The sequence below is a fragment of the Trachemys scripta genome, chromosome 2 (assembly GCF_013100865.1).
Source record: "Trachemys scripta elegans isolate TJP31775 chromosome 2, CAS_Tse_1.0, whole genome shotgun sequence".
In the NCBI taxonomy this organism is placed as follows: domain Eukaryota; kingdom Metazoa; phylum Chordata; order Testudines; family Emydidae; genus Trachemys; species Trachemys scripta.
Genome location: NC_048299.1, coordinates 162,006,585 through 162,031,247, shown reverse-complemented (window position 1 = coordinate 162,031,247; position 24,663 = coordinate 162,006,585). Strand labels below are relative to the sequence as shown.

The following is a 24,663-nucleotide window of genomic DNA, read 5'->3' as shown; positions in this document are numbered from 1 at the left end:
AGGCTAAACAGGTTAGAAAAATATTAACGCATAACACTGCTTATGCTACAAGCTATGAAAAGAAGCTGGAGTACCTGCCAAGCAGAACTGCAAATATCAGAAATTAAGCACTGATCCTGGCACATTCCACAGAATTATTTTGCAATCGTATTTTAACAGAAGCATCATTATACAGAACATTCAATAAAAAGACTTTCCTGGGATAATTTTTCTGAAACTTTCAGATGCCATGCATCTTGGTATTGCACTATAATCAACCACAGAAAATTACTCAATTTACAGAAACTTATGTCACTCAAGGATCAGTACAAATTTCTTGATTTAAAGATTTTTCAATAAAGCCTTTTATGGGTTTAAGCCAAGTGCATTACTATAAACCTACCATACTGTAGGTCCCATAGATAAAGACTAAAACTGAATGTCATTATTGGAATAGTGAACATTCTCCCTCATATATTTAAAAAAGACCAAACCTTACCTCCAAGTATTAAAAATCAAACTGACTGTCTATTGCTTGACTTTTTTGTAGTTGTGATTATGTGTAACATTTACAATGAAGTCATAATGCAAACATCCACATCAGGGTTGTCTACCTTCCTTTACTCTATTGGAGTTTGCCACAGTATCCATGATTATGTAGAACCCCAAGTCTATTTATAGTCAAGATTAATAGGACATCTTCATTTAATTTTAAATTATTATTACAGATTTAAACAAACAATGTATGGAAGATTCGATTAATATTGAAAAAGACTGAATAGTAATTTCTTCCACATAAAGTTAAATCGTTGAATAATAAATTGAAATGTTTATACTAAAAGTATTTAACGTTCCAAATGAACTTGAGTCAATCCTTGCTATCTTTTGAGATAGACAAAGTAATCCCATATTGTAATATCAATAGATTTGAATCCCAACTGCTTCAAAAAGAATACTCATTAATAATAGCCCTAATATAAAACATCAAAGTTCGTGACAAACAGATGGACCTACAGTAACAGTTAAGTCTTGCAGAATGCTAATGGGTGTCTTAAGCATAGAAGGAAATATTATGATACACCATGCAGTTTTACTGAACTCACCTGACAGAGGTGTAAAACCATTCTCTAGGAGCAGAGATGCATGCACAAAAGTAAGAATATGATTGCAAGTAACAGACTTTAAAAAAATAAAAACACTACAACTTCAAAACGAACAAAATGGCAACAGGGTGAAAATAATAAATAGAAAACATTTTTGGATTCCTCACCTCTCGTTTTGCAAGCAGCACATTAGGAACAATGTGTGGCAGGCAACGTCCCAGCATTAACATGACACTTTTTTCACTATCTGCAATCCGAGACACCTAGAAATCCAATTGTTTTTATGACACAGCGCGACTGAAATGCAACCTTTTTCATTTATTAAAGCATTTTTCAGCAGAGACTAAACTTTCCAGGAACTATAAAAATAATCACTAGTGATTGAGCATAAATACACCTCAAAATTAGAATCTATCATTTAAATCTCACCAAATCATACACCTTGTTTCTTAATACTTGTGCACAGGATTATTATGAAATCTATATGTATATGAATTCTTCTTAAAAGCTAGAGCTACTGGTTGGTTAATGGAAATCAGTCAGTGAGAAGATTAAAAAAGGGTATTCTGTTTATGATAAGGGAAATATACCTCTGATCCCAAACGACTCTCTGCTGACATCCGACAGAAAGATAGTAGTGCTTGATGGAAAGCTGGTGACAATGTCCTGAAATAATTTTGTCAGGAGAAAAGAAAAAGAATAGATCAGAGTTGACATTGATGGAATCCTAGTTATTCATTCAGTTTTAGTCATATATATTGTGACATCTGAAAAGCATGTTTTCTGTGTTGCATATGGGCAACTTCAACTTGCTTAAAGTCATATTTGAGCTAGATTTTAAAATCAGCAAACCCCTAGTTTTTGTTTTTTTGTTTAAATTAACTGCCATTTTGGATTGGATTAAAAATGTAATTTTTCTAATTCTCAAGTTATTCCCACACGGCTCACATTCTTGGAGATAGAGAATGATGATTGTTGTACAGACCAAAATACAATTCAAAGAGTGAGGAAAATGAAGCTATGTTAACTCCAGCAGCGATAGAAAAAAATACAATCTTTGCAAACTGCCAAATGACAAGGGAAAAGTACTAGTTCTGCATCAATTTATTTTCTTGTGCATACAGTATTCCTACCCAACAAGTCTCAGACATTTTCCATCTTATCGTACGAATGATGCCAACACTGGAGAAGTCAATTACAACTCTCGGCACTAAACTCCAGTAATCTGGAAAAGGCAGCCAGAAAGAATTTCCAAGGTTGTAAATTTCCTACTAATCCTGTACTAAAAGCAACTTTTAAAGGGAAGAATTTAAGATGAACAATATTTTCCCCTAGAGTATGATGCACCACAAATTATCAACAAAAGAAATATCCCATCCTGGGTAAAAACTTAAAAATGATGGATCTCAATCAATTTCAGAGAACAGAAATCTGGTAAACACATTTATTTAAGCACATATTTGTCCAATAATCCTGAAGTCAACAATATGTGATTATACTGAAAGGAAAAGCACCTCTAATTTAGACACATTTCTGTACTATAAGGCTGAGGATAAGCGCGACACTAAAGTGTGCTCCTGTTTTCAGCCAAATGCACTGCAGGCATAACTTGTACAGAAGAGAAGTATGAACGCAGGATTAAGTTGTTGCCATCAAGGTTTCTTTGTAGGAAGCCTATAAACCCTTGGGGTCTAGTGGTTATCTGGCAGAATGTACTGGTGCCTTACAGCTGAACTTCATCTTGCTTTGCATTATTCCGAGATTTAGCATTTCTAGCTGATGCCTAACCAAGCACTTTTCACCTGGATAGAACAGAAATAGAAATAAGGTCTTATATTTTCTAGTTCCTAATTTATTCTAAGTGCTCGCCCCTACCTTCAGTTTGAGCCATGTCTCGAATTATGTCTTCCATCCCTTTTTTTTGGTATTAATTTATTGGTTCAGGGGATTGCCTTTTCTTACGAAAACTGTAACTGTTTGGTGGATAATTCACCAACTTTAGAAATTCTTCTGTAATTAAACTGAGAATGTCTACGTATATTTGGTTTGCTGCACACAGTTTAGGATTTAGCACAGGCATAGGGACTGGATGTGGGTTTAGAGAAACTGCTTTACAAGATTTTATGCTACAGGGCTGATAAAAGAAAACCTGGCCCACTTACTCCTATCACTCTAGATCAAGCTGAAGCTTGTACTTTGTGTTTGCTTGAGAGACTATCCTGAAGAAATGCCAGGATCTGTAAAATCTTAGAATGAGCTTTATCTTGCACAGGTATTTCAATATAATACATATTGTGGCATAGGTTTCTTTAACACAATTTTCCTTGATACTAGAAGAGCTTTCAGTCTTTTTTCCAATAATTTGTTAGTTTTAGTCAGTCTTAGGGTTCATCATATGGGAACAGGATGCAGGCTTAAGCTTTTGGTCAGGAAATTTCTTATTAGACAAGTGGGAGAATGAGGTTTTGATAAAAGAGCTCCATCTAGAGCCATGGCCTTCTTGGCCAATGGGTGAATAAAATTGACGCCGTATCACTGACCCTTTTTAGCATTGTTTGGAATTATGAATCTATGAAACTAAAAAAATCGTAAGAGGACTTCTTAGACTTGACTTGCTCTTCTGAACTTTCTCTGATCAGAGTACCATCAATAGCAAACAGCTATCACTATCCATTAGGACTGCCATGAGAATTATGAAGACATATGAACACCTTTTGAGAAACCACTAACCCAAAAAGTAGAGCTTTGTAATTATAAAGTGTTCCCATTGATTTATCTTCTTTGATATTTCCTGATCTGGAATGTGAGTATTTATTTTCCTGAAGTTTAGGGACACTGGAAGTGTCCTTGGATTGCCCGCATCATTTTTGAACAACCTGTTAAGTATTCCACAGATTGTTTAATTACACAGTCCATCAGAATACCTGATAAAATTGACAACCATCCTTGGTTTACAGCACTACAGAGTATACAACATATTTAGATAACCATAACACATTGTCAATTACATTTCAAAAAAGGATAAGTTTTATGTAAGGGGAGGGAATATGAAAAAGATTCAGTAAAAAAATCTAGGAGGCAGGAAGTGTTAAACTGTGTGATGACCTTGATTTATCTAAACTACTTGTTTGTCCTTATTCTGTGAAAACAAAGATATTTTAAGATATGGAGATTTTAGATTTTAAAGCCTAGCTGCTCAAAGTTTGTTAATATTTTCTTCAAGGGTCATATCCTCGCTAGGTTGTTTTAGACATTTCTGAAAATGTCAAGATTCATAGCCCCTTGAAATTTTTTTAAATTTAAGATGAAAATTCTATCACTGTTTCCCCAGAGATTCAAAAGTAGTTATGACAAGTTGTCACTAAATTTCCCAATGGCGCAATTAATAGCACTTTGAAAGCAAACTCTTGGCAAACAGCATATATTCTACTACAATTGGTGGACTACATTTAGATTCTAGAATCTGTTTTATCAAATCTGGTAAAATCCTTGAAGGCTTTGACTGATAGGCTTGGTTCTGTCCTCACACATACAAGGAGACGGAAAACCTTCTGAAGGCTGATAAACACAAGTATTCAAGATTTATTTTCAAATCTAAGAAGGCATTGCAAACAAGAACAAAAAGTAAATATATAACTAACAGAACAAATACAGAAAGTAGCTTACTTACTGGCAAGGGCAAGCTTAATTGGATCATACAAAGAATGCAAGCATCCTGGACTTTTGAGGTTTAATTCAAACTATTGAACACTTAAAGAGAGTCATCAGGTAAATATCGGTGATGCATTCAACTCAAACCACGTCCAGCTCTCTACTGCAATCTGTTATACAAGGCATTTCTCCAACTACTCTGCAGGTTCGAAATTGTTTTATGCCAATAGCAATGATCCAAAGCAGGCTCTCTTCGTCTCCCCATCTGGGCAAGACATGTACAAACAGTTACAGTATACACAGTCACGCTGTAATAAGGGATTCTAGGATTTTCTCCATGTAGTTTTAACATGGCTTTGAAAGAGTTCAATTTGTATATCTTCATATAATCACTTCCAGCCAGCTAGACAACCCCATCATTACAAGCCATGTGTTATAATGAGCCCCATCTAACTTGAGAAAGTCTAGAAGTAGGCTGGGTATATCTATAGCTAGGGACATATCTTTCCCTTGATTCTACCCTCTTACTACATTTTACTGACACACTATTGCCAGTTCAGTATAAAGATAGTTGCTACACATACATTCAGCACTTGACTAAATCAGCAACTGAAATTCCTTCCAAAAATCAATACAGTTAGCAACTTCCATAAACTGGCAGTGAAAGAACGATCAGGAGAATAGTATCTAATTCTTCCAATCTGACAACTGCTTAGTTAGGAGTTGTAGATTTCAAACTAATTTAGACTAATTGTTAGAACAGATCCAGCCACCATTTTATGATGGAATTCTCAGAACACTGAATAGCAACCTCTTGTAAACAATACAACTATTCCTTTACCAGTAGGCATTGACTATTCCTTTAACTTCATCTATGTAAAGATAAGTTACTAAGTAACAGGATTTGAAGCTAGCATGTTTTCAACTTACCCTAGCTTTTGGCAAACCTATATTTAACCTTTAGGGTTAATACTTTGGATAACTACTAACTGTTTAAACTCAACATTTATAAAACTGCTCTTTTTAATCTAATTCCATAAGATACTTTTAACACCTTTAAAAGACTGACTGATGTTCAGCTGAAATTGCCAGCCAACTTTATTTTAAATTGTCCATTCTGCTTTTGTCAAGAGAGGATTAAATATTATCTTTAAGTATAAATTATTCTGTTGAGTGCAAAATCAAGTTTGATTTTAGGCCCTATTCCTGCAATAGGCTCTGCGCAGGCAGACCACTGAAGTCAGTAGGATTTTATTTGGATTCAGGGCTCTGTCCGACTAAAGGTCTTCCAAACCAGGGCCTAAATTAGGACTACAAACCATCTCTATCCATCTGTATTTATTCAGATTGAAAAATGACAGATCAAGGAAGATAAAGTTCTTCTAAAGCAGGAGCAGGTATTCTAGTTTCTGGCTTTAAAGTTAATTTGTTAACCTTACTATTGCTAGTGATTTATTTTTGTTCCCTAGAAAGAAAAACATGCCTTCAGGTTTAAGTTTTCCACTGGATGCACATAAGTGTATTCTCAGTTGAACTCCACATTCAAAACTTTGTATCTAAAACCTAGCATTTAAAGGCATTTTAATTTCTGCAAGTTAAGATTATTCTTACTAGAACTTGATAATTTTTTAGTCTTACATTTTGAAGAATGAATACACTGATATTCAAGAAAAATACTAGAGGCTAGTCAAAATATGAAGAAGCAATTTTTCAAAAAAATGGAAGTTATTTCCATTTTACAGGATTCACAATGAATTTGTTTTTTGCAAGAAAAAGTGAAGTGTTTAAAAAAAAGTGAGTCCTGCCCTATTTTTGCTTTCATTTTTGGCAAGCTGCAATAAGACACAGTCCAGAGTACCTCACCTACATTTTTGTTTCTCTCCTTTCTTCACTCCAACTTTTCAGAATGTTGACAACTTTTGAGAAGTTAGAGTGGGAAAACTACAGATTAATTTTTCCTGCTGCCAGTAACTTATCAACAGCTGAGGAAGTTTTTTGGGAAAAAACTTCCTAGCCATACTCAATCAGAAAAAAGGCAAAAATCCTAGAAAATGTCTACTGCATTCTGTGGCAAGAGGAGAAAAAAAAAGTAGAGAACAAAAGCAGAATTCCAAAAGTGTTTTTCAAATGAAAATATTAGTTTTGAAATTTTCCATAAAATAGACAGATTAACTGAAAGCATTTTCCCTTGAAAAAAAAAAATTGGTTTTCAGTGTTTTTCAGTAAGAAAATATTTCGGCTGGAAAATTTTGACCAGCTCGTTAAAATACAGAAACAAGTGGTACACTTAAACTAACTTTAAAAAAGGTATTTACTACAAGTGAGAGAGCTCCTATATCTGTTATGTTATGAAGTACATAACTGAAAGGAATACACTTTAGATGGAAACTAATTCCATTAGTATAAACACACCTACAACATTTCTGCATCAGTTACTTCTAGAATAGCTGGAAAGCTCAGAAAAATAAAAGCAAGTAGGATGGATACTGGTCCATATAGAAAGGAGAAAGAGCTGAAATAACTCATAAGGCAATCTTACTCAGAGCTGTTTTTGTATGAGAACAATAACTTTAGAAGTTGTACTAACTCCTTTATTAAACTTTTTTGGACTACAATATTCTTATTGGTCGCATGTATGTTTCTTTCTCCCAACCACTACAATGCTCAAAAATATCAGTGTGATAAGGATACTTTTTCTGAGATAACTATTTGATTTAAGATCTTGGTCAAAGAACTAGGACTATAGCTCAGAAAAGTTACTTCTGGAGAATTTTTAAAAAATTGGCTTTCCACTAGCTGTCTTCCAGTCATCTGGCACAGAAGCTGATTTAAGAAACAGGTTACATATCACAATTAATAATTCTGCAATTTTGTATCTGAGTTCCTTCAGAACTCTTGGGCGAATACCATTTGGTCCTGGTGACTTACTACTATTTAAATTTATCAATTTCTTCCAAAACCTCCTTTACAACACCTCAATCTGGCAGAGTTCCTTAGGTGTCAGCTAAAAAGAATGACTCAGGTTCAGCAATTTCCCCCACGTCCTCTGCAGTGAAGACCAATGCAAAGAATTTATTTACCTTTTCCGCAGTGATCTTGCCTTGCCAAACTGACTGTATGGCAGACTTCCTGGTTCTGACGTACTTACAATTTTTGTTGTCGTTAGTTTGTGCATCTTTTGCTAGTTGCTCTTCTAATTCTTTTTAGGCCCGCCTAATTATACTTTTACACTCTACTTGACAGAGTTTATGCTCCTTTCAATTGTCCTCACTAGAATTTGACTTTCAATTTTTAAAGGATGCCTTCTGGCCTCAAACAGCTTCTTTTACTCTGTTTACCCATCAGGGCATTTTTCTGGTTCTCTAACTTTTTTTGTTTCCTTTTTTTGGATTTGTGGTATGCATACAGCAAGTTTCCATGCAGTTTGCAAGCATTTCACTCTTGATTGTTCCTTTTAAATTTCCATTTAACTAGCCTCCTCATTTTTGTGTAGTTCCCCTTTTGGAAGTTAAATACTTCTTTGGGTTTCTTTGACATTCTTTTTTGACTACAAAAACGTTAAATTTAATCACATTATGTTCGCTATTACTGAGCAGTTCAGCTATATTCACTTCTTGGACCAGATCCTGTGCTCCATCTAGGATTAAAATAAAGGATTTCCTCTCTCCTGGGTTCCAGGACTACTTGATTCAATAAGAAGTCATTTCAATAGAAATTTTATCTTTGCATCCCATCCTGAGGCAATGTACCCAGTCAATATGGGGATAGTTGAAATCCCCCATTACTACTGAGTTCTCTGTTTTTGTAGCTGCTCTAATGTTCCTGAGCATTTCATAATCACCATCCCCATTCTGGTCAAGTGGTCAGTAGTATATTTGTACTGCTATGTTCTTATTCAAGCACGGAATTTCTATCTATAGAGATTCTACAATACAGTTTAACTAATTTAAGATTTTTACAATACTTGATGCTACACTTTCTTTCATATAGTGCCAGTCTCCGACCAGTATGACCTACTCTATCATTCATATATATTTTGTAACCCACTATTACAGTGTCTCATTGATTATCATTGTTCCACCAAGTTTCTGTAATGCATATTACATCAATAGCCTAATTTAATATCAGATGGTCATGATTTCACTGGAACCAGGATTTACCCATTACCAGCTGACACTACGTGCGTGTATATGCTGACTGCAAAGTCTTAATCTCACATAAGTTAACAGTGCTTTAAGGTTGCATTTTAATACTACGTTTCTAGTGATGACAGGACCCAAGTCTCAAATCTCCAACAGCTGAATGTCACCGGACTTTTAGGGACAGCCTCCCTAAAAGGATAGGACAGTAAAACGCATAGATTTCTGACATTTAAATTGTAATTATATAGTTAACATTTTTAGTTATATTGGTACACATTTGTCTAAACAATGCCTAAATACAGAACTCTTCAATCTCCCTGGAGGAAGAACAGAATAGATTTTATAAAGAGATGGAACACAGGAAAAAAATAGTAACATCCCTTTTCCCTCATTCATTGTTTTGATACCAGTGTTTTCTCCCTACAATTCCGAACTCAGGAGTGGACAGAAGTAAAAAAAATTATTCTTAATACTTAATTTTAAAATTGAAAATATGTAATTTAACATCTTTAACAAATGTACTAAATGAACTCACGCCCTCCCCAAAATACAAGAGAATTTAGAGAAATTTGTAAAGCCATCTATTATACTTAAATGAAGGGAATAAAGACTGGAAATTAGAAAGCAAGAGGTAGAAAAGAACTAAGAATTCTGTAGCACTGCGCTTTTAGAAAAAAAATCTCCCTACTGTGAAAAAAAGCATTTCAGTTTAAAACTTTTATCACTAACCTATTAGGTTTATCAAAGTGTATTGCAGCTTTATTTGATAGAGCACAAGAGGGCAATTTCTCTCTCTCTTTGCTAGGGAGAGAATTTAGTGTATCATCTTTAGGTGTCTTTGAATCTGCTTCGGCTGATATGGAAAGGCTTATTTCCTCAGTTTTTCCATGTTTACTGTCATTGTCTGAACTCTTGATATCTAAGTAAAGTCCATTGTCCTCTGGACCTGAGAGAGGCACGTGGACTAAGTCACAAATCACTGGAACAGCAAAATTTTCATTCTTGAGGAAGTCTATTTCACTAGAAGAAGAAAAACAAATGTTACATTGCAGCTTTTCAAAAGAAGATCTGAATCAGACAACTGAAATATGAAAATATTGTGGTGTAAATGAATACCAGGCTATGTCAAATTTTTTTTTACAACTTCAGTAATGTCTCATCTTATATCATACGAGATGTGTCGTGCTCCTTTCAGAGGGTACATCTACTGCAGAAAAAAAACCCCTCAACCCAAGTTTCAGAGCCTAGACCAACTGACTCAGGCTTGTGCTACAGGGCTAAAAATACCAGTGCAGATGTTTCCGCTCGGGATGGGGAAATGCGTCCCCCTGGTGAGGGGGATGCAACTCAGAGCCAGTGGTCCTACCTGAGTGAAAATGTCTACACTGCTATTTTTAGTCACAAGCCTGAGTCAGCTGACATGGCCTCTGAGACTCACTGCCACAATGTTTTTTTTTGCAGCGTAGCTGTACCCTTTTTTTGTAAAGGAAAATTAAGTGGTGTAGCCCGAAAGATCTTAAAGATAAAAGTGTAGAAAGACTGATCTTTATATGTTTCGGGCTGAGCCCAAAGAATTCAACAAACACGAAGTGTCAAGAAGCACATGTCTATATGGAGTATAATATTTAAGATGTTTTGGCTTTGAATTGATTTTCAGAGCTCAATATTTAATATACTTTCACTTGCCCAGAAATGGTAACTATACACTTTGACTAAATGACTGAGAGGTTATCACTTTTTGTATATATACATACATACTCTGAAGAAATCTTATTGTGTAACTTAAGGGATACATAAAAGCTGGTGCAAGACTAATAGTTGGTTTCTTTTATTTCAAAAGGAGAAAGTTGTTAAAATGAACATCCCCTCAGCAGTGTTTGCAACGTAAGTATTGCAGTACTTAGGAACCAAAAGAAATTGACGACAGAAGTGAAACAAGATTTTCATTTTCCACGCAGAGAGAAATGCAAACACAAATAGTTCAACGGTGAAGAGCAAGAAGTATTTAAGTTCATTTTAGTTTCACTGTTTAAACAATTTAAATTAAGGATGTAAAATGTTAACCGGTTAACCAATAAGCATCAGTCTTACCGCTAATGTATTCAGTTAATGTTTAAATGCCTAACGTGCTGGGCCGGCAGCCGGGACCCCATGTAAAACATGGGGGTGCTGTAGCACCCGCCACGCCTGTTGTGAACTCGTCAACAGTAAAACATTAAACTGATACAAATGGAATAATTTAAACAGTTACTTTTTAAAAATGCCATTTACATCCTTAATGTAAATAAGATTCCTTATCTATCTATATTTAAGTTAACGGTGTCATCTTAATTTTCTATGATTGATAAACGCAGGAGATAAATTACTACACAGGTTGAACCTCTCTAGTTGGGCACCCTCGGGACCTGACCGGTGCCGAACCAGAGAATTTGCCGAACCCCGGGAGGTTAATATTATAGTGAGCGCGTCTCTCTTTATTTTTACCTCGCTGAGGCGAATAAACGGAACAACGCTTGCAACGCCACCTATCCAAGGCTTACCGGCTCTCTTCATAACAAAGTGTTAGTGTTGTTACACAATTTTACTGTATTGGCAGAAGACAATAAGTAGGTAAAGCATAAAAAACAAAATAAAATCATGCCAGACCACGGATGTTACCCAACCAGAGAGTGCCAGACTAGAGAGGTTCAACCTGTATGTAACGGGAGCCCTTAAAAAGCTCTAAAAATTTGAAATATTCTATTGGTTCTAACAAAATTCCATATATTAAAGGTAAGATTCTGTCCGTTCTAGAGACAAACCCTATGAACAACTAGTGAGGTTTTTTGTTTTTTTGTTTTAAATATTTTACATATATTCTTACGTAAAATGCTGCAAAATCAAAAATACATACCTCTCAAGTCTTCGGATTTGTTCCATCAAAGACCATTTCTCACTGTTTAATGCATTAATTTGATCTTCTAATTTTTGCACTATTAAGCATTGCTAAATGCAAGATAAAAATAATGAAAACAATTTAGCAAATTACACTTATGACAGTACATAACAAATCTGCATAAGTGTGTTAACTATAATCTCACTTCTATTGACTGTGATGCTCCAAATATAGGAACGCTCCCTAGTGTAGGAGTGGTAACCTCTAACTCATCCTCTTCAACACCAACTGCTACATCCACAACATCTCTTGCAGTTACTTGATGGTTTCCGAAGTCACGATAGAGCTGTAACAAGTCTGGAGGCTTTGGAATGTTCAATCCTACATCATCCCACAGTTCAAAATCCTTGAAAAGATTAAAAGCAGAGTCAGAAGTCTATGGCACATTTCTTTTTATTCTTGAATTCTTGTTCACTTCATTACATTTATATAGCTGCATAAGAACAAGACATGCCAAAATGTCAAGGTAATTTGGAGAATGCAAGGTGAGCTGCTTATACCCAACTGAAGGGAAAAACAGAAGAAGTCAAAGTTGCTCCTCCAGGGCAGATAGTAGTATCACCCCAAAGAAACTTCTAAGATCTGCATTAGGAAGCCTTCCAAAATGCACATCTGGCAACATTAGTAGTTTCTTTCATAAGGTGTGTGGATTTTATCCAGTATACCAGTCAGGCAAATTTTTAGCATAAAGCAGGCAGCTAGTGAAAGGATATTGTACTACTGGTGCAGGGGTCTTTTTACCCCTCAAAGTTTAAATAGATAAATAAATTAAATAAATCCCACCTCATACATACACATGGATTTTATTGCATCTATCTATCTATAAATAATACAGGGGCCTAAATTTTCAAAAATGCAAAGTCTCAAAAACTGTGTGCACAAATAATCCATTTCTTACATAAGTGGTTATTTGAGTGCATATTCACATTCAATATTGGGTACCATGGATGGCAGGTGAGGCTTTTCCTTGGGGAGGATAGGAAGCTCCCTGCCCCACCTGTTCCGGCCAAGGCCCCACCCCCGCTCACTGCTCTCAGCCCCCTGGAAGGCCCTTGCTTGGGTTGAGCTCTTGGCCACGGCTGGAGCTCCAAGCCAGTTCCATCTCCACTCCACCTCTTCTCTCCCCCCACACCCAAATCTGCAATTGCCCCTCCCCTCCAGCATGAGGTTTCGGGAGGCTTAGCCTCCATTACACGCCACCCATGTTGGGCACTCAATCACAGTAATTGCGTACATTTCAAAACTTGGGAACCATTTTATCTTTTTAGACTATCACCTAAAGTTCTCTATTTTCTTGTTTGACTATTCTGCATTATTTCTATCTCCACTATTAAGCTTGCTCAAAATAACATAAGAAAAGAGAAGAACATGTGTAAGACATTAAAATACATTTGATTATTCAAGTATTGTGTCACTTTGGGTTTGTCTACTCAGCAGCTGGGATTGTGCTTCCCAGGGTAGGGAGATGGGCATGCAATAGCTCTGTTTGAGCAGGTGCACTAAAAACAGCAGTGTGGCTGCTGCCGTGACAGCTTGGGCTAGCCACCCAAATACTAATCTGTCTAAGACCGAGTATGGACACCTGTAGCTAGCTTAAGCTGCCAACTATGCCACAGTGGCCGCATTGCTATTTTTGGCATGCTAACTTGAATAGAACTCATGTACATCTGTCTATACATGTTGGGAAGTATGCTCCTAGCAGCTGTTCAGATATACCCTTAAAGAGCATCTTCAAAGATATTAAATGCTCACATTTCTGTACAATTCTTTTCCACTGTTCTTCAGGCATACATTTCTTGTTTTATATGAAAAAAATCTAGGATTTATTGTTTCCACACTCTGCCTTTGAGGGCAGAATTTGGCCCACATAAGTTCTGTTATTGCTGATTATGCATGAGAATCAGATAATCCAACTTGACTCTCAGAGAATGGGTTGAGTTTGCAGGGCTGGCCATTAAAAATTTTTCCCCCTGTAAACTGAACACATTTGGTATATAATGTGAGACATATATGCAACCCAACAATTTAATTTTTATGGAGTCCATCTGAAGAGCAGAAATGCACATTAAGACACCACACTTAATAGAGAGCCTCAAAGAATTCTTTTAGAGAGATAAACCATTCTGTTGCACACTATTTCAACATTACAAAAATTTTCATGTAATATGTGGTAGCATTTAAGTTTTTCCATAAAGATGTGCATTTTGTCCACTGCTACACAGATTTACAAAATATTATCCAATACTATGTAATAGTAATTCCCGTCCCTTACTTCATTTTTAATCGAACCTTAAAAACAGACAGTAAATTCTGAAAGTTAATATTGTACACAGCTTGACTGAGAAATAGGTATTGTATAAATTTATGAAAACTGCTGCACAATATTTTATGCTGGGGAAAGATTGCTTGCTTTACCTTATTTAAACATACCGATAAAATTCACTTCAAAGCAGCAAGCAGAATATGATTATTTTCTTGGTATTTGTTCCATGGCATGTAAAATGAAGTTGAATTTTTGAAAACACATTTTTTTTCCCCCCCTACTGGTAAAGCTTCCATTGTGGGTCATAATTCCATTATTGACTTGGTGATTGGCTGGGAAGTATTAAACAAGTAGAAGACCTGAACTCTTTCCCTGCATGTTGGTTGTAAGTCTCGGGGACTGTCTACATTAACCCAGAAATTAGCAGATAATCAAACTTTTCTAAAGATGCTAAACTGAGGAAATCACTACACAAACTTGGAATAGTTACCCTCATGGGCTATTTTTATTCCATATAGTTACTTCTGATGACAAATGCATAGCAAATTATTTAGAAAATTAATTTCTCATTTCACACTCTCTATGCTGTAATTAGAATACACATAAAATGGTTATTGTAATAAAAACTATGATCAACTGAAGGTTTTCAGAAGAAGAATGTTCAAACACACCTTTTAAGAGTGACATTGTGTGTTTGTGTCAGAGTGTCGGAAAATATATGGTAGTTTTGCATTTACAAATTATAACTGGATAATGGATTACCAGATTATAAAATGCTCTAAAATATAGTTCTACCCATTTGTGTGTGCTCAGCAGCCCTTTATTTACATGTTTTGAAAACAAAGCCTATTTTGATAGTGCTCCTGTACTTTCAATTTATGGCTCTAATCAGCAAAATATGCTTAATTTTATGCATGCTAGTAGTCCCACTAACTTCACTGGGATTAGTCAGGTGCATATCCTTCAGTGCATTTGTAAGAGTTTGCAAAACCAGAGCTCATTTCAAGAACTATTCTGACATAAAAAACAAATTTAAAAAACCCAGATTCAAAAATAAGAAATGCAGGCAAACATTGTTTTCAAAAAGGTTAACCAAACTTTACCTGATCATCACTTTCATCTGAAAAGGTTATTGAAGTAAGCTTGTAACTATTCTTTAATAAAAATTCATTGACTAGGAAGTTTAGAGCTCTTTTCTCAAGAGGTTTGATTGGCTCCTGGAAAAAAGAAAACAATGAAAACTGTAAATCTTATGCTCACCTTCTTTATGGTTGCTATGCTACAGCTGTATGTGGGTTAAAGTTATTAACTCAATGTCTGTCAACCACCTACCTGAATTTCAGGACTTGATTTATAATTTTTTCGTTCCTGCAAAGGAACTTCATTTTCTGCAAAAAAAGAAGTTAACATAAAATTTACTCTCTTTCACCTGGAAAGAGGTCAGCTACTTCTACATTGTCAAAGTAGAAAGACTAAAGAAAAGGTTTATGTACACCACCTGCAGCCTGAGTCAGGTTGGCTCGGAGGGCCTGAATGGTCTCCTTGGCTTTCCGTAGTTCAAACTCCAGGACTGGACAGGGATTTGGATTAAACACACACAGGCATCCAACCAAGGAAAGGGAAACAAAAATAAAATATAAAAAGCAAGGATGGGTGTAAAAAAAATATACAGTTTGTATTAAACAGAAAGCATGCAGTCTTTATGGAACTCATGGACACATGCAGCAGAGTTGGCTTGAAAGCAAACTGGTGAACATTTTCCATAATCATAGTGGTCTACAGTTAACAAAACTGGAAGTTCAAGCTGTCTGACAAGGAATCGCTGTAGGTTTTTAATAAAATTACTATAATATGTATCTTAACTTTGCATTAAATTGAGGAAAATGTAGTGATGCTTCCAACCCTCCCCTCTCCAAATCCTATTAACCAATATGCTGTGATCTTTTGGGATAAAACAAAGGGAGTAGTTTTTAAAAAAGCTAGTGTTAGAGGTAGTGGAAGCAGTTTGTGTGGCAAAGCTGAATTAATTTAGAATGCCATGGTATTGTTGTCTTTTTAAACTATTTAAGGTTGTTTTATAATAAAGAAACTACACACTACTTTCAATGAATGCCATGGAGACATCTCAAAGTTTGAATCCCACTGTATTTTTTGCTATGAGACAGTTACCAAAATATCATTTACAAGGTTTTTTGTTACAATTACTATGAGTTTTCTGTTATTTTCTAGAAGAAGACTTGGATTTTTCACTTTAAACAAGACAAAGTGAAGCTACTGCAACAAGTCAAATACATTTAGATATGCATTGCTAAAAGAAAGACCTATATAGATCTCAGAGTCCTCAGAGGAAGCTTACAGTACACTCACTTATTCATAAGTAATGTTTCTTCTGAAAGTCTTTACTTATACTACAGTTCTAAAACTAAGGTCAATTGAACTCATTCAAAATTGGAGATTCAAAGAGTATAATAAAATTTAGCTGTTCAACATCTCCATTATGAATTATCCTAACAATGTTCCAATAAAGTTTACTCTAACTAGTATTTTTTAAATGTGAGTACAGTGCTGCTACCTTGAAAGTTATAAAAATCAAGGTCAGATATACAGTGGCTGCCAATTTAAAATATACTTTGAACCTCTGTAAAAGGATTTAACAACTTTCCTTTTCATAGCCATTTACATTTAAATATTTTGAGGGAACCTATTTAGGGAGTTATCAGCGCTCAGACACCTTGCTGATTCAACTCAGCCAGGTATAGAGTATGCACATTAGTCTGAATACCAAATGTTGGCAATTATACTTATGGTAAATACCAAATATTCGGTTGTCTAGAGAAAATGAAGTAGTTCAGGACTTAACAATAAGTGATAAAACTATATACTTAAGTAGTAGCTAAAACTACTTTGGAGAGCTGAGATGGTCTAAACTAATTTAATTTTAATACCGATGTGAAGCTAATGATGCTTTAACTCTGTCAAATAAGAACAAGTTTAATATATTCTTCACACAATCATTGCCTGGAAACACTTTACTGGAGTATTCTGAAAGATTATTTTAGATGACAATGCCGTGAACAAAGTGTTTCATTTAATTGGCTCTTGTTTGTAAGATGTATTATTCAGTGCTGGACAAAAAAGTGTACAAATAATTCAGTTTCCCTTTTGGACTGACATTAACAAGAGCCTCTTGACTATAAATGAGTGCATGGAAAAAAGATTCACTCAGTTTGCATTTATCCATCAAAACTGAAGTAGTAACTACAGTACATCACATTTACTATATGAAAGTAACTTGTTTGATGCACAGAATTTTACTGCAGCAGTACAAAAGCACAACTGAGGATTTGTTGAGAAAGTATGTAAAGATCTCTTTAGTACTCAGCAATGCTGATCTGCAAACATTTCTGTGCAACCAAGTTAGAAAATGTTTTTACTGAAAATTACACTTTTATATATAACTAATCATTTTTAGTATTTGCTTAAACATATGAATATCACACAAGTTTATAGTTAGATTCTAAATAGTAATGTGTTGATTTATTCAATTTTGAAAAATATAAAAACTATGTAACTGATTGAATTTAGATAAAATCATAATTTAACAAAAAGTGAGCATGTATTCATATTTTTGGATCTCTTTAAAATATTATAAAATGATAAAAAATAAATTACAGAACAATTGCAGATCAGAAGTGCCCTGCACCAGAATGATATAAATGTAAAAGAATATTGGTAAAAAACACAAACTGGAGAAACTCAGGAATCCCACTGAGGAAAACTGAAGCAGAAATAAGAGACATATGACTGAAGGCATAGAAAGCCAAAAAACCCATGTCAGACAAACCCATGTCAGACGGCAAGAATTAAAATTTGAGTGAACAACTGCAATGATGCTGAAGGAATAAAACACAACCATTATGACTTTACCTGCTTGTTCCTACCAAAATGCATTACTCTGCTGCATGTTTCTCTTTAAACGGCTTAGGATTTTAAATAAGACAAATATCTGAGGAGCATTAGCTCTACAGTATGTCAAAACAGCCACATTATATGGCACAAAATAAAACTGACACTGTTAAGTCTCAGACCTAATTTCTTATTGTGTATAACTCAGCTATTTTAGCTCCCACCAAGCTGACAAAATTCCAGTTTTCAGTAACCTAAATTTGCCTTTAAAAAAAAATTTTTTTTTTAAAGTATACATTTGTCAGCATTTGCCTTTTCTTACTGTGCATGATTTGTAAAATGTTAGTCCAAAATATTGATTAATCTTTTAAAATATCATTCAGAATTAACTTTTTTATTTGAGAGAGACAATTATGCATATTTCAACAAGCAGCTACATTTCATGTCTTGTTACTGCATTTTTTATCATACAACAATGGTCAGCACCAATGTCAATATATGCTGATAGTTCTAGCTGGGGAGATCTTTTTTACTCTATTTAAGAGAAAAATTGCACTGTCTGATAATTTAGCAAATATTGACCACTGTATGGTATCAGTACCTTGTTGTCAGGGAGTTTAATTCCCTTGTGATCTAAGAGCAGCACGTATAAATACCTCCAATGGACTCAGTCCATTGGACTGCTTTAAGTGTCAGACTTGATGGACCAGCTAACAGGTACAGTCCATTAGGCAACTTGGAGGGAGGGCTTATCAAGAGCAATCTGGATAAGTCTAAGTGTTTGGTGTGAGACAGCTCTCTTAAGGAAGAAATTGAGTTTCCTCCCACCTCTGTGAGGAAAGCAGAGATTCGGAAGCTGGAGCCCAGAATATGGCTAATCTCCCTACAAGATGGCATCGTTGAACTTTTCACTGTGCCTTAAAATTCAATGGTTTCTGTAGTCTATTCGCCTTCCAAGTCAGGAAGACAAAACTGTCCAGGTAGAATTTGCTTCAAGAGACTGGGGTTGCTTGCTCCTCCTGCAAGGAAGAAGAGCTCAGATTGCCTTCAGCTGCCTTAGGAAAGCACTGAGCCTGCATTAGTGAAGTTGAACCTTCCAAGTAAGTGACTAGGGTCAAGATAAAAAAAACAAAACAAACAAAAAAAAAACCAAACAAACCACGATTATTTTCAGTACCTCAATTTGTGGGTGACTAATCTGAGACACCATAAAGAGGCTTGATTTTCAGGATGGGTTGGCTCAACATTTTCTTAAAAACCAGGCTTCTTTAAGAATCTCAAAATCATTAGACACTTGAGACTCTTGACCCTAAGGCTGAGAACTCCAGTTTAAAAACACTCTGCAAGTAAGGGTCAGAGACTACTACTGAGAGGGCAGGGGGACAGGCAGAAGGAGTGCAGGGCTATGCTATGTTAGTAATCTTCTCTGCGCACCAAAAAAATAAAGTAGTTGCAATAAATATCTGAACTATAACCAGCTTGGTACCTGGTTCTTGGAGAGCCACTGGGTCAAATGCATGCTTGTAAGTAGTACAATTCACGTTACTTCAGTGAAATTTGTAATATTATATCTCTGAATCAGTCTGTCAGCCTTTTTCCATAGTACTTCACATATGACAGTGTAAAGGCAGTTACTATATAGGCAAGTGTCTCTATTCCTTTCATACTGTATCTTCTGAAGTCACTGTGTTTGCAGTGTTACTGTAGCTACATTGGTCCCAGGATATTAGAGAGAAAGAAGGTGGGTGAGGTTATATGTTTTATCAGACCAACTTCTATTGCTGAAAGAGAAGCTTTCGAGCTATACGGAGCTCTTCTTCAGGAGCAGGGAAAGATACTCCGCATGTCACAGCTAACTACAGGGTGGAACGGACTGCTTAGTGTAAGTAGTTACATACTGTAAGAGACCATTTCATCTGTGGTAATGAGATTACTGGAACACCCTATAAATGTGGGGAGGAAGGGAGAGCCAGGCAGGGAAAAAAAAAAAAAGAGTGATAGGGGAGGGGTGAATGGAACTGACAGATTTGACAGTGGGGATTGATTTTTTGAGTTAGTTCATATTTATTAATACACAAATCAGGGCATCACATGCCTAAAATTTCCAAACCTACAGCTCTAGCAGGTATAGTTTAGTAGTTATTGGATACATTTTCCAAACTCCAATTAACATAATTTCAAATCACTACAATATTTCTATACCACAGAGTGAACTTAAGATGGAGCAGAAGCCTCAGTTCTTATATTCCATTCTCTTAATACAGGATGCTATAGGTTTTTGACTGCAAGCTTGTATTCTTTATTAGTCTGTAGGAATGAAACCCATTTTCATTAGCTTGTTATTTTACCATAATGAATATTTGGCAGGTATCACATTTTTGCCTCTATATTCTTTGAATGTAATAAAGTGGGTTCTAATAGTGACTAGCCATGGCACAATTCTGATTTTACAAACAAATCAGGACTAGTTTATTTTAGCTATTGATGAATACAATGGCTTTCTATCTTTCTTACTGCTTTCAAGGGGCACAACAATAAAATCAGAAATTATGTGTTCTATATAGAGAAATCTTTAAAGGGGAGGACAGCAGTATGAAAAGATAGTTAATTCCAAGAGCTAGGATGAACTATTATCAAAAGGAGCCTTGTGTATATTAGATTACATTCTCACTTCTTCCCAAGACCGAAATTCAAACTCTTAAGAGCACTATGATATCAAAGTGTCTCCTTAGACTAGAGGAGAAAAAGTGAGAGAAAGCAGGAGAAGAATAAGAAGAGGGATTAAATTAGTTAAGTTTATTTTGCAAATTTAAAAACAGCTTGTCTTTGCAACTAAGAGCAACAACTGTAGCTCAGATTTTGTTTGTTTAAAGGGACACTGAAAATTTAAAGAAAGAAAGAAAGTCCAATGCTGGAAACAGTTCTCCCCTATGTTGGAATAACACTTAAAGATTAAATAAAATTATTTTCAATCTTTTATAGTAGTTTATTTTGTGTTTCTGACAGAAATGTGCATCACTGTGTAGCTCAAAAGCTTGTCTCACTCATCAAAAAGTTGGTGCAATAAAATATATTAGCTCACCCACTTTGTGTCTCTAATATCCTGGGATCTACACAGCTACAACAACACTGCATACTGTACAGTCAGTTTATCATTTGGGTGGATCATTCACACAGCAGCTGGGGAAGGAGATTTGTGCTGCCTTTAGCTAAACTAGGATTCAAACTCACTGGATCTTTTTGAAAACTTTACAAAGAAGCAGTATTCAAACTTGCACCTGTTCCAAAATTCTTAAGTCACTTTTTTAAGACAAAAATATCTTGTAGGCATCACCACTGACATAGTAATGTCATGCAAAATTGTGCCACTAGTTTATTACTTAGTTCATAGTCCATTTCTGTAACATCACATTTATAAGGACCAATGAGATCTATTACAAGGAAGGCCCAAAAAATCTGAGTTGCTTTCAGTTATTTCAAAAATGCCCCTTGCTATATTAAAAAAAACCCTTAATTTTTACGTTGATTTGAGGAAGGCTTTCTAGATTTTACATTGGAGTGCTATCAAATTTTCTGTAATTAAGGTTCCTTCCATCATTCCCGATCAAAAGCGACTGACGCAGTATTATAGTGGTGTGTTAGCACCACTATAGTTAAGGTTGCATCAAGACTTCTGTTTAAAATTTGACCTTGCTGAACCATCTAAAATCCACATGCTTACTCAGATTTCTTTGGAATTTCATGTGCTCAGGAGGGTGCAAGGTATGGTTAGCGATTCAAATTTAGGTTCATTTGAACTAGGGACAGCAGTGATATAAGCCCCCCCAAAAATAGCCATTTTCCAAAAAGTTTCTAGGGGTTTTTTTGCGCCACACCAGAGATCAAACTATGGATTTGATGTGCATCAAAATGGTCTCAATCTATTGAGTTTTACTGAAGGTAATGCCTGTATAATGCTGTATGATTTAGTATGACCATTTATATAATTGATATTACAATATGCAATTGCAACAAATCTTGAACAAAGTATGTCATGTAAGGTGTCAATGGAAAAGTTATGATTTATTAAGTATGATTATCCTGTTTATATGCATGTATCATCTTTGTATCTGAAGTTATATATATTGGCTATGTACTGGTATCTTAAAAGTGTTGTATTCTTGGGTAACACCCACACGATAGAATTTACATTAGGGCCAGACAGCTATGTATTGATGGCCTATCAAAGGCACTTAGTTCTCACAATGGACCATAGAAGAAACTCATCCAGGCCAGATGGCTCTTCCTGAGGACGCCTCAGACTTTGAGGGGCCAATGGCCACTCTCTGTGGTTCCATAAACTATGTAAGGGCATGGGATATATTCCTGTAACTCCAGACTGCATCTTTGGCCAGTAACTTTCCACAAACAGGGGCTTTGTTTGGGACAGTAAAATTAAATGTATATGGCAGATGATTAAAAAAAAGGACCCCTGAGATATATCCATGTTGTCTTCATTTCCTGCTTCATTTCTCTGGACTAAATTTCTACCAAGGAAGCTTTAAACAAGGACTGATGATCACCCAATATGTCTGAGTAACTTGTATGTATATGATCTATTAAACGTTTATAACGCTCTTCTTTTATTAAACTTTTGGATTTTAGTTACTAAAGGATTGGCATCAGTGTGATTATTGAGTAAGAGCTGAGTTATATATTGACCCTGACTAAGTGGCCGATTTCCTGGAACTGGAGGACCCTATATATGATGGAATTGGTTTTCAATAACCACTTATCATAAAGTCCAGTGACTGGGTGATGAGCCAAAGGCTAGAATGCCTAAAGAGATTGCATTTTTCACTTCTTGTTAACCAGTGTTGTGAAACAGAAGTCTACTTTACTGGCTTGGTATATCTAAGGACAAAATAAACACCAGTTTGGGGTGAGTATGCCCTATTTCTCAGTTTGTCCTGAATTTGGCATCCTCAGCCATGACCCACTGAGGCATGGTGACAACCTGGCACCCACTAAGTCTTTGGAGGACCCAAATTGTGAACAATATTTAAGATCATCTTCATCTGAACTCCGTCATCACGCCCCAATATACCTCTGTTAACACACACCCCTTTATTCTGCCAACCACACAGTTGCTGAAACATACAAACTCTTCACCTCTTTTACAGCCCATTCACTCTCACTACTAAAAGGAGAAATGGGGGGGGGGGGCGAGGGGGGAAGCTGCCCATGCCACCTTCCCTCTAATCCCCTGGATCTGGCAGTAGCCAATGGGAATTATTTGGATACACTCCATGTGCAGTCAGTGTGTTAGGCACTAGATGTACCTACACTATGTAGTGGAGGCGGTAGTTGGGCTTACTTTGTGTTTGTGATATGAGGACTTGAGTGAATTACTTTGACGTGTGTAACAGAGCTCTGATTAGACTATGAGATCTATATTTCGCAATCTCCAATGTGTTTGAGCAAAGGTAAAAGCTACATGTGCACCTTCAGGATGCAGAATGCATCATTTCAGTGCAGACTTGTGTACATTATATAATTAGCAGAGTACAGGGGTTTTAGCATGAAGGATACTGTCAGTAGCAAGTTGGGATCTGACAGTAGTCTAAGCATTTATTATTTGCATGCACTCCAGGTAAAGTGAGCGTGTAGCTCAGAGGTGGGCAAACTTTTTGGCCATAGGGCCACATCTGGGTATGGAAATTGTATGGCAGGCCACGAATGCTCACGGATCCCGGCCAATGGGAGCTGCGGGGGCACTGCTTGGAGCAGGGGCAGCGTGCGGTGCCTCCTGCTGCCCCTATGCATAGGAGCTGGAGGGGGGGACATGCTGCTGCTTCCGGGAGCCGCGTGGAGCCACGGCACATGCGGAGCAGGGCAAGCCCCAGACCCCGCTCCCCGTCGGGAGCACGAGGGCCAGATTTAAATGTCTGAAGGGCTGGATGCAGTCCCCGGGCCATAGTTTACCCACCCCTGGTGTAGCTATGCTGAACGATGGAGGCGGTAGTTAGCTCTGCTTGGTAGAGGTGTATTTGCAAGATCTGTGGATTACTTGGCGTGTATGACAGAGTTGTGATTATGGCCTGAAATCTAGGTTTTCCATTATCGTGTTTGTGAGGAAAGGGAAGAGGTGCATGTGTACCTTCAGGATGCAGCAGGTATCATTTCTCTGCAGAACTGCATAGGTTTTGTCAGGAGCAGGGCACAGAGCTTTTATTACAAAGGATATTGTCCGCAGTGAGATGGAATATGAGATGACCCAATGCTTTCATGATTGTTAAGTGAAACTGAAGGTTGAGATAGTATCCTGTGAAGAAGCGTAAGGGAGATGCAAAAGACTGTTAAGCGGTTCTTAAATTGTACAGGCATGATAATCTTTCTGGGGAGTTGGCTAAATGTGCAAGTATGTCAGGATCTGTAACTTCCTGATGCCTACAGTGCCAAGAGCCAGGGTGAATATATGCATATTGAGAAGTTGCTTGCAGAGGGTGGCATGATCAACCTTCCCCCTTTTCCCTGCCCCTCACCTTTGTCCTTGAAAAGTATTAGCTGGAATCCTGGGGATGAGAGTGAATGGGTTGTTGAAGGAGGTGAAGAGCTTGTACATTTCAGCAACTGTGTGTGTTTGTGTTGGGAGGGGTGGGTGGGATAATCAGAATAAAGGTATTTGTATTAATGGGGCATATT

The 24,663-nt window shown here is 36.4% G+C and overlaps 1 protein-coding gene across 5 annotated transcripts in view; it reads right to left on the bottom strand.

The window, feature by feature from the left end:
* Positions 1 to 24,663, bottom strand: part of RELCH (RAB11 binding and LisH domain, coiled-coil and HEAT repeat containing) — a 110,086-nt gene that overhangs the window by 66,973 nt on the left and 18,450 nt on the right. For 4 of the 5 annotated variants that reach the window (XR_004644639.1, XR_004644638.1, XM_034762085.1 and 1 more), the window contains exons 3-10: positions 15,572 to 15,643; positions 15,406 to 15,461; positions 15,177 to 15,290; positions 11,956 to 12,156; positions 11,769 to 11,860; positions 9,605 to 9,895; positions 1,673 to 1,748; positions 1,250 to 1,345 (exon numbers count right to left, since the gene is read on the bottom strand). Coding sequence is in view for 3 of the 5 variants with exons in the window: in XM_034762085.1 (XP_034617976.1) it covers positions 1,250 to 1,345; positions 1,673 to 1,748; positions 9,605 to 9,895; positions 11,769 to 11,860; positions 11,956 to 12,156; positions 15,177 to 15,290; positions 15,406 to 15,461; positions 15,572 to 15,643 (998 nt within the window). In the remaining 2 variants the exon portion in view is untranslated. The remainder of the gene's footprint in view (positions 1 to 1,249; positions 1,346 to 1,672; positions 1,749 to 9,604; positions 9,896 to 11,768; positions 11,861 to 11,955; positions 12,157 to 15,176; positions 15,291 to 15,405; positions 15,462 to 15,571; positions 15,644 to 24,663) is intronic. The other variant, XM_034762087.1, reaches the window with a different exon arrangement.